Source organism: Aphis gossypii, chromosome 3 (genome assembly GCF_020184175.1).
Source record: "Aphis gossypii isolate Hap1 chromosome 3, ASM2018417v2, whole genome shotgun sequence".
Classification (NCBI taxonomy): Eukaryota; Metazoa; Arthropoda; class Insecta; order Hemiptera; family Aphididae; genus Aphis; species Aphis gossypii.
In genome coordinates this window covers 47,182,274-47,194,362 of record NC_065532.1, presented here as the reverse complement: position 1 = coordinate 47,194,362, position 12,089 = coordinate 47,182,274, and the positions used below count along the sequence as shown (strand labels likewise).

General features: G+C 22.7%; 1 protein-coding gene across 4 annotated transcripts in view; it reads left to right on the top strand.

Moving 5' to 3' along the window:
- Positions 1-12,089, top strand: part of LOC114120885 (V-type proton ATPase 116 kDa subunit a 1) — a 43,625-nt gene that overhangs the window by 11,489 nt on the left and 20,047 nt on the right. For all 4 annotated transcript variants that reach the window (XM_050204426.1, XM_050204425.1, XM_050204428.1 and 1 more), the window contains one exon: positions 10,166-10,284. In XM_050204426.1, the coding sequence (XP_050060383.1) occupies positions 10,168-10,284 (117 nt within the window). In that variant the 5' untranslated portion in view covers positions 10,166-10,167. The remainder of the gene's footprint in view (positions 1-10,165; positions 10,285-12,089) is intronic.

Here is a 12,089-nt window from a genome sequence, read left to right as displayed (position 1 = left end):
TATTAGTTATTAATACTATCTAACTCCTACCAAACTCTGAAGACATATACTAATGTTATAGAGAATAGTTAGAAATGTTTTTTTTGTGTTAATTTGGAAGTATTTAATAAATGTATCTGTATGCAATGTATTGTATATTATTGTGTGGATTAAAAATATTAAAGAAATACATTTAAAATTATATCTTTGATAAAAACTTTGATTATATATTTTGTTTGTATTACCTACTTACACTTTTCTCTAATTTCGTTTTTTTTAGTTATGATACAATTTTTTGTTTCAATCCAAACTAAATGCATAATATAACAAATATAAAATAAAAATCTACGATCTCATTTACTTTACTTTTCTCAAGGGCGGAATCAATTGGTATATTTTTATTTTATACCGGGACTCAATTAATATGCACTATGCACTGTCTTTTTTTCCTATTAATTTACACATTTTAGTTATAATATGTTTCTTATATCAATGACGTGCTCTCTGCTTTTTTGAAATGGTAGTGCCGTAGAGGCTATTCATTTTTGACTGTTTTCTGACCCCGTTACTTAAAATAAACACAAAAACAAAAACAGGTAACAGCTATTATAATATAGTAAGATCTTGAAATACTCAATTAAATTTATTTTTTTTTTTATACATTTAAATAAAATGCAATTAAAAAAAAAATTTCTTTATCTTTATACCTTAGTATTTCACAAAAATATCTTACATTAGACGATTCATTAAAAAAAAAATTAAGTGTAACTCATATTCTCATTATATATTTTCATTATTAGTCATATTAATCTTATATGTATAATGTATATTTTACTAATAATTAACATACATTTGGTGGTGAAAATGATATTTTCTTGGTGTCAACATAATTAATAAGGTACATTTAACTATTACTAGTACAAGTTTCATTCAGTCTTCTTATATTTTTATTTTTAGCTATCCAGTCGAAACATACATTTATTCTATACTTCATAATTTAACGAATATTTTTTTATTACATTTTGTTTAACTTCATAAATTGCTTCAAATGTGGATTTATTGTAACTGATGAAGAATCTTAAATTACAACATTTGCTTTTAATCAACAATTTAGTGTAATATTTATTGTTATTTAACTAATTGATTTGTATCTTATATTAATTTTAGTTGTCACAATTTTATTTTAAAGACAACTAGTGACTATATGCATGATGCATTCATTTCTGTAGGTACTCATTGAGTATAATAATGGTGACCTTGCGTTAATCAACAATATAGGCCTGTCATGCAGATGACGTGGGTTTGGATAATTGAACCAACGGTTGATAATAGAACTTAAGTTTTTTGTTTGTTATCTTTTATTTTTATTTTTAATGTCAATGACCCATTTGGAAAAAACCCTACACTTTTACGAGTCTATTGCAGGTCGCTATGTTTAATGAGCAACTAACGATATTCGCATGTGCAGTATGGTAATCCACTTTGGTTAATAACTCATAAGTCATAACCATCCCCAATTGGTCAATACTAATGTTCAAACCTTAAGTAATCAGACGAGGAAATGTTGTGGTAATTCTTTTGTAATGTATTACCTATTATCACTAAATAAATATAGGTATTTAAGAAATAACTTATTAAATTTCGTATTAAACTCCCAAGTATCTGGTAAATTAAAGAAATGATTACATATATAATGATACATATTATTTTAAATACTGTTTCGTAGAAAATTACTAATGTGCTGTAGTTTATAACTTATGACAGATTTTATAATTTATATTAATTATTTTTCGGACCAACTATTTAAAATAAATTTAGAATGAGCTTTTTGTAATGAAACTAGTATAATACGATTTTACGAACAATATAAAATATGAACACATTTATGTATAAAAGGTAGATTTATTTTTAAACTTTTAAAGAAACTGAATAGTTTAACTTTGTAATATATATTAATACAGCTTAAATGTCATGCAATTAAGTAAACATTATTATAAATTACAATTGAAAATTCATACGTATTTACAATTTGTATTATTCACGGTATTGCGGTAATTATTAAATAATAATAAAAAAAAAATCATCTATAAAATAATACATAACTTCTACAATTATGTCAAATTTCTATATGCAAACAATAAGTACTTAAAATATCGAATTAATTTAACGTGGTTATCATTATCGGTGATACCTTCTCAATATTCTATATAGTTACTGGATGCTTGATTTTCAAATAAACATACTTAATTATAAAAAGTAAAAAAAAAAATCAATTAATATTTTTGGGTTTGTATGGTAGTGAACAATGTACTTTTAAATAAAGATGGCAATTTAATCACGACATTTTCTAGAGGTCTTGACATGGTTTTAGAACTATTAACTAAGACCCGCCCAAATCTACCTATTACGTCAATGATAATCGTTAGACACCTGAAATATTTAACAGTTCAACTATTCAAACACTGTTTTTTAATCACCATAAATTAGTCTTATGTTATTTAATTTTATCCTTGATTCGTACTACTTTTTGGTATAAGTATATTAATTATATTAGTAAATATTTTAATTTATCATGGCGTGTTAAGTATCTATCTTGGAGTAACTTAAGTGTGTGAAGATAACTAGAAATAATTATAAAAACAGTGTTAATGTCTTGTGGTATATTTATAATTGATTTATTGTTTTTAAGACTTATTAAGAAATAGTATAAATTTAACAATTATTAATGAATAAAATAATGTAGGTAACCTATAATGTAGGTTTTACTTTTTTTGGTGACACGTGTCATTATTTATGTACTTATGATCATATCTAAACAAATTGCAATTTGACAATGTATGATTATTATTATATTATAGTATTAGGTATATATAATAGTTATTAAATACGCTAAATTTTAATAAACTAAAAATAGGTACATATAAATATACATATATTTTACTATTAACTTATTTGATTAATAAGAATTTAGAATTTTTATATATTAAGTTGACCATGTTTTAAAATTTTAAATTAAATAGGAACAATGACAACAAAGTTTTTAATAATCAATTTAAAAGTTATTAATTATGACTCTTTATTATAATATAATCAAATAAAACAGATAAGTGACCCACATAATTCTAAACAGGTATGAAATGCATTTTATAGTGTCACAACACACAACACATATTATGTTTGACAGAAACAACTGATTGTAGTATGACAATTGACGACCTCTTAAAATTAAAAAGATGATTATATTGTTACAAAAGATCTTGTATGATATTATATATTTTACATATCACTTTGAACTCATTGTTAACGATAGTAATTTAATTTTATATTTATACATTTTATGTTGTATTATTATTGTATCGTATTATCTTAACAAAAAATCTATTTAGATATTTTAATTAATTTTTTACGAACTACGTGACATATTTGATGATTAACTATGCATTATTGATATCAATGCAACAATTAATCACTCAAAATAATATTGAAATGTTCTTATAATTTTGATGTTTCACTCCTGGAAAAAGGTGAAAATGCAAAGATGTATCTTGAGTTAAAACGGATGATATTTGCTTCTGGCTACAATTATTATACGAACTCATTTTCATTAATAATTATTAATAAAACATTAAAACATAATATTAAAATTATTTTTTTTATCTTTATTATAAATCGAACTTATTTTCTACCCTGTATTAGATTTATACATATTTAATTATTTCTATACACTTTCTAATTTCTGTATTAATTGTTATTACTTATGATTGACATTTTGTAAAAAAATTTATGTAAATTAATTTTTTTGTTGATTTTGGTTTTTATATAAATACTTAACATACCATATATACTTAGGTATTTCTATTGTCATATTATTGTATTTGCATTGGTATTTATGAAAAAGGAAGCGGTGATTTGAAAAATAGTACTGGTGAATTAAAACTGAAAGTTAAATAAGCTAAATTTAACTAAATAATATATATTCCAAAATTCAATTTAAATTTAAATAATTATAAGTATAAAGTATAAAATAGATTGAGCATCCATAAAAAATCACCTGATAAACGCATCATATATGATGACCAATTACGTTTTCAGAATAATATTCTGGCTTTGAAAGGCACTCATCATCATCTTTTAGATCGGTGAAAATGCTTCTTCAATCTTAATTTTGAAGATTGGTGTTTGGTAGATAGTTGAGTATAGATGGTACGTTAGTGATAGTGGAATTATCTAACCTATCCAGATTGATTTTCGGTGATTTTTTATAGATTAAATAAATGTCAAGGCTACCACATCATATTGAAATCTATATATATATATATTATATAATTATAATATATATATATAATACAAATATACAATTATATAATTTTTCTTAAACAACCTTCTAATTATTCCCTAGTATCAGTATACGTCTCAAACATTTCAACCTTCTACAATATTAGTCATTTGTTATAAATACAATTTATCTTTTTATATGTATTTAATATAATATTTATTAATAAAAAATATACATTTTAACTTTTTTACCTCAAAATTAAATTAAAAAAACAAATAACAACTAGTGTCACATAAATGCAATCGTAGTGAATGTCGTGTTATTGAATTGGCCTGGGTGGACTCTTTCTCCCTTTGACCTAGACTGAGGAAGCTTCCTGTGACGTCAACAGGCTACCCCACTTGTCTCGTTGGCATTTTTGCTTGTTGTACGGCCCAACGTGCCTTAGTATAGCCAATGGAAGTACATAATATATTATGTATAGACAACAAATCAACCGTGTACATTATTATTTATTTATAAGTATAAAAATGAAGTACAAATAATTATAATAGATAACTTTTTGTACATTTGTACATTTGAAAATGTAATTATACGTTTCTATAAATTATGTTATATTAAATTCTAATACATTTTTTTTAAGTATACTACAGCTAAAAAGTTTTTACAACCAATTTAAAAAATATTCAAGTTCTCGGTCGAATTTTAAAAAATGGAACCCGGGACTTGGTTGTTACCTATAATTTATGAGATATAAGTATATTATATTGATAGGAAATCTTAATTGTTTAACAATTCTGGCACATACATACAGAATTAAACTAATATTATTTTAAAATGCAATGCATATTTTTGAATCCATATTTAATCCAGTCTTTTTTTTGTACTCATTTAAATTTCATAAATCATAACTATATCTCTAAATTTTTAAATAAATTAAGTGAGAGTTGAATAATTAGTATAATAATTGTAATATCTTGATAAAATGTTTAAAGATAGTTACGTATTTAGATCTTGTTTTCAAAAAAATTATAAACAAATATTAAAAACACTTTGATTTAAACATTTTGATAAATCGAAAACAATTTATTTATCATGAAATTTGATTAGGCTTTCGTGGACTCTAGAGTTATTGTTGTCAATTCAAAATAACATAAAAAATAATACTACCTAATTATAGCGAACATATGAAAATATGTTCTTATAAATACCTTTTATTAAATTTAAAATTTAAAATTAACATAATCCGACAAAGAAATGTACTCGTATTATTCTCTAACTAGGTAAATAAATATTTCTAATATTTAATATGTATTATAATATTGAATAACTGAACAATGCAATCTAAACTTATTAATAATAATAATAATACTAATGAGCTTAATAATTATAAATTATTTTGATTGAGAACCTATTCAACCAAACAAAAAATATCTACTAATAATTTTAAATTAAAATAAAAGCTATTTATTTAATAAAATGTATTACAATAAATGTTGGGAGCTCTATTGATTAGGTAGTTACAAGTTTAATTATTGTACGTATAAGTACCTATAAATTATAAGTATGTAGTAAAATATTATTTTTAACATTTTCAACAATTTATACAAGTATATCATGTTTTTATTATTATTACTTTGTTTTTACTTTATAATATACATAATTATACAATATACATATTTACTTATAATATAGAAATAATAAATTATTATTAGAATAAATAATTTTTTTCTTCGTGTTTAATGCGGTTAGACATGCAAAAACCTTTCGAATTCATTAATATTTTAACGAAATAAAAGTGCATTCTGCCTTATCGTGGATCGTAAAGTATGTTGTATGTATTGATTCCATAGCTTATTATTAATTTATTCTACAACTTCTATTGGGAATTTCTATCATATTGTCCATTGTAAGCTTAGTTAAAATATTTATATATTTTAATTTAATAAAAATACATTTTGTTGACATTGATTATAAAATAAGCAGTGATTTGTAGGCTTAATAGTTATTACTTAAATATTTTATTCACAATTTAATTTTTAATGTTTTGTTTTTAGAATACAGTTTAATAAACAAATTAATAAACGATTATTGGGATTTAGCAGATATTAAACGTTATAGATGTAAACTATATTATGTATACCCAACTTAATCTACATAGTACATATGTCATATATTTTATATGACAAGTCATAGTAATTTTTATAATTTTTATTTATAAATATATCAATTTAAGTAGTTGATGAATAGGTCATTTAAATTTAAGCACTTAAAATATGACCTACAATATATTTATAAGCAACTAAAAAGTGTTGATGTTAAGTGTTAAATCGACTACTCTTAATTGAAAGCTTTGTATATTGAAAAAAAAAAAATTAAAAATATGCATTGTTTCTGTAGTAAAATTGTTATTTTATTTTATATGACTAAATGGCTTTTCTAAATTTTATTTTTATCCTTTGTCTAACTGCCCTTAACAATAAATTGCATTTAATGTATATCGAAAATTTATAAAATTATATTATTCGCTTCGTTTGGTGGTTTAAAATATTTAAATTGAGTAGTTATGAAAGAATAATTTATGATTTTACACATTTTTTTAAAAAACTTACAACTAGACTAAATAATTTTTATTTCTGTTGATGTAACCTATTTTATCTTAACGAGAGCGTTTTAAGTTGATAATCTCTTTCGTACTATGCACGCAACTCTTCGTAATAGTTGAATGGTCTGCCAATCACGTGTACCTTTGTGCATTTATCAGTTTCCACTGTAAAAATAACCGTCCAGATTATATAACAATTTACGATAATAATTATTAATTAGCAGCGACGGACCGGCCAGGTGTGCTAGTGTGCTGTAGGACACCAGGCCACCTGGTCTTGAGCCGCTGACTATTTGACGATATAAATTTATTTTAAACCATTACTACTGAACTAATATAGAAATAAGTAATACGATAAATTCATGATCAAACCATACATTTTATAATATAAGACTTTTAGTAGGTATGTATAATATATTAACCAAATATACATTTTATTTCTATTAACGTTCGATTATATCATGTATTATTTTTCTCTAAAAAATGTCTTCGTAAAATTAACAGATAAAAAGACCATAATAAAATTGGTTTAGGCCATTTAAATTGCTATTGAATACTGAGCCATATACCTTTGTTCCTGTTAATTAGTAATTAAACTCTTTCTAAATATTCACGAATTTATTATTTAATATTTTAAATATTCTAGATATGTTGTAATTATAGACTATTATAGTTTTAAGTTTTTTTAGCATTCATATGTTGTTTATGAATTATTGTACTTAGTGCTTAAACTACATACTTAGTTCTTTCCTAAAACATTACAAAATCGAAAATGCTACATTATAAATCAACCAAAAATAGTCCAATAAATAATAAAAGATTTATTAGTCCTCACTCGTTAAAATATTATACATTCTCATAAATAATATATGAAATTAATTCATTATCTATGTTATTAATTATCAACAATATTAGTAACTAACAATAATTATGAATGGAATTCTAAATTACTTATACAATATTTAAATTTTTTAAACTATTTTTAAGTTACGCCAATCAGTAATAATTCCTTTTAACACAATTATGGTATTATATTTTTATCAACTATTATAATTTAGATATATTCTATTAAAATAACATGTTTAATTTGTATTCTGTTTTCAATCCTCATCATGATATGGCATTATTATTACTACCAAATTTGAAGAAAATATTAAAATTACTTAGATCTCAGTGATTAAATTTGAAGGAAATTGTTTATTGTATTATACTAAAATATATGTTTTAGGTATACGTATTGAAATAATTAACATTTTATGATACTTAATAAATAATAAAAATGTTTAATATGATGGAGTAAAAATTTAAACGTACCTATAATAGGTTAAATGTATTAATATTAAACATTATTTAATTGAATTAGTTTTATATTTGAAAATTAATTAACATGCTTATATCCTAAAAATGTGTTAACTGTTTTTATTTTTTTTATTCAAAAAGCTGTTGATTTTTTTAAAAACATTTTACGCACCAAAGATTTTGAATAATACAGAACAATTAAGCCTTTAATCTATACTATATTAAAGACTGCACAGTACACATCACACTCTGGACCCGATTATATTTGTGTTATAGGTACATTATTTTATCTTTATTATATTCACATTTACCTAAAGAATCTAGTGTAAGGAATATTTTGTGTATAATTACTAGTTTACAATATCATATTTCTCAACACAAAAATAATTTAATATTTTTTGTTATTTATTTCAGAAGTACTCCCTGGTTATTTTCGAAGTATATAACAGTTATTATTTCTACACTATAGTTATTATTATTACACTAAAATAAATATTTATGTAGGATACTTTCAACATTTAAAAATATTTACGAGAACAAAGAACCAAAAACATGAGTATAATTGTAATCGGTTTTCAAATTTATTTGAATTGTACATTACAAATTAATAACTGTTAAAATTATAACTTAAAATATCTGTAAAACGTATAAGACATAGGATATGTATTTTTAATTGAACATAAATCAAAAATAAACAAAAATAAGTTTAAAAAAATTAAATTTCAATGAATATCACAACCGGTGGTTAAAATTTTTAAATGTTCATAAAGTCCACGTTTTATATATATATATACCTATACCTTAACATTTAAATTACAATACTAACAGTCCCGCCAAACTTTGAAAAAAATATTTTACTTCCCATTTTTAAAATCTTAGAACTGTAAATAAGAAAATTATTTCAGGGTATAGTTGAAAATGTTCGTTTTCTATGTTAATTTAATAATAGTGTGTAATTTATATATATATTGGATTATTAACTATTAAATTAAATGCTAAGCGAGTCACTGAAATGGATGTGTTAAATTTGAATTAATGATACATCGTTGTAAGCAAAAAACTATTCTGTCCAACAACACTTGGTATATTTCATGTTTTTTGATATTGCTATTAAAGTAATTTATTTTACTATTAATATTAAAGTAGGTTGTTAACTTTTATCGAAAGCATTTGGTACATTCTTAATATAATATTTAATTATTGGTATGTGTATAGGTACTATAATATTTTATTATTATTTCATTTTAAGAGGGTATTACCGTAAAATAGTAAAAATAGGTAATAGCTATTAAATATGTACTTACATATTTTTTAAAAGTTTTAAGTCTTTACGAATAATGTAAACGAATTATAATAAAACAATTTATCATTCGTTATTAGTCGTTTAAATATGAAACATCAGCTACTTACAAAAATAAATTGTCAGTTATATTTTTAGATCTTTTTGGTTTCTTTATAAAATACTTCTTACCGTATTTACACAAAAACACACAAATACAAAACTGTAGGCACATTCTTCGCTCAGCTTAAAATCAAAAAAAATTACAATCTCAATAGATGTGTTTTACTTTTCCCAATTGCTAGCTCAATTAGTATAATTTTATTTTATATTGAGTTTAATATATTATGTTTTCCTCATTCAGAGTGTTAACTCTAAATAACTCAAAGAATATTAGGTAAATACAATTTTGACACGCTTACCGGCTTACCTTTACCATAGTGATAACTACTAGATGTACTCATAAACAATATCATATTATATGTATATTATAAAAATATACATTAAATAATAAATGATTTATTATATTAAACATATATATTTTGAATATTTAATAATTTTGAACATTTATTTAATGAATTTTTATATTATTTTTCCTGAACGTTAAAAATATATTAAGTTCTTGAAATATTATAGTAAAAGTTAATGTAAATCATAGGAAAAATGAAATCATACGATTTTAATATGCCGTTCTTATTAATGATGTATAAACTATTTGCATTGACAGAAATGGGGTCCATGTTCAGGAGTGAGGAAATGGCCTTATGTCAGCTTTTCATACAGCCAGAAGCCGCTTACGCATCTGTGGCTACAATGGGTGAAGCAGGAGTTGTACAATTTCGAGACGTAAGTAGCACAAGTTTGATAAATAACAACTACAGAAATTGTGAATAATGATTAAACATTTTTTCACTTATACGTATATATGATACTATATTTTTTTACTTCACACTTAAATTACAGCGTTTAAAAATATATAATATACGTAATACCTATACGTTTGGTAAAAGATTTTACCGATTACCCTGATTTTCATGGAAATGTTGCCAGATTTTTGTAGCTCATAGCTACGTATTTTACTAAGTTCACTCAGTTCTGAATTGTATACATAATTAAACATCTGTAAGGTAATGAAACTTATACACGTTGTTTTGAATAAATATATTATGATTATTAAAAATGTATTGTTTTTCGCTTGTAATTAATTGTTTTTGTCATAATATAAAGAACAACTTTTTTATTTTAAATTTGATCTAGAGATACTCCTATAATATTTTTAATTATAAAAAAAGAATACATTTCTTAATTTAGTTATTTAATTAACAGAAACGTGTATTGCCTAAACCACAACAATTATAGTATGCCACACAAAGAAATAGAATAAGATTCATTTCAAATGTGTTAACTTAAATTAACTGTTTTTATCAACTTGCCTACATTTAACAAAAATATTGAGTATAAACCTAAAATTATCAAATCAAAACATTGCTCAGAATACTTGACCGATTTTTCAGTAGTTTTAAACCTAGAGAGACTGTCCTATTTAACTTAATCTAGAATATAGAAATATATTTGCGTCGTATATTTTATATTTTGTTCAACCTTTTTTTTTTTTACAAAAGAAAACCGTACAATTATTTGTAGTACACTATTATGTACATTGTTAAATTTTATAAGTTTTGATAAATATAAATATTTGCCAGTTTTATCATGGACTTCTCCTCTAGTCCTCTATTCATGTGTATAGATAACACAGATTCTATTACTTTACTAAAAATTCTTGCAGTTATGTATACCACCTAAACACCTTACATAATAAGTAATGCATACTTCCATATTCTTCAAATAAAATATATATTATAATTACACACTAGTACACTACATGTCTAAATTATTAACATTCTAATATAACTTACCATTTCTGTTAGTATTGAGTATTTAACATTTCAAGTTTCAACCAATTTATTATTATAAATAATTTTTAATTTAAGGTGTCACCTCTCTTATTAAATACCTAGTTAAATGTATTAAATCAGACATAATATAATATTTTTTAACTCATTGAACTTAATTGTTGTAAACAGTTTACACCTATACCCTATCAAAGTGATTCAATCACTTGAAGGATATTATGAAGTACGTAAATGTTTCCAAGAAAAATGTATACTTATACAGTGTGTAGATAAATAATGATAGACTGCAAATAAAAAGTTTATTAATATTAGAACATATAATATTAATGTAAACAATTATTTATTTATTGTAAATATAGGTACCTATTATTATTTGTGTTGTTTAGTATAATAAATAATAACAATGTATAATATAACACATTTTTAAGATAAATTTAATAAGTACATTGTACATGTTTGAAGTTCTTAAATATTTTAAATTGTATTTTTACGATGATAAACTCCTTGATATATACAACTTTAATATGAATAATATTAATTCAAATGCAATAGTTAATTATTTTGTAAAATTAAAGAAAATATTTGGGATCTATATCTTTATATTACTATTATAGTAATTTGACTTTGTATAAACTATAAAGTAAAATAAAATTAATGTTGCATAATTTATGTTACGAACTGTTCTAAAGTACTATAATTTTTTAATATTTTAACCACATCAATCGCCTAATAGTGAGA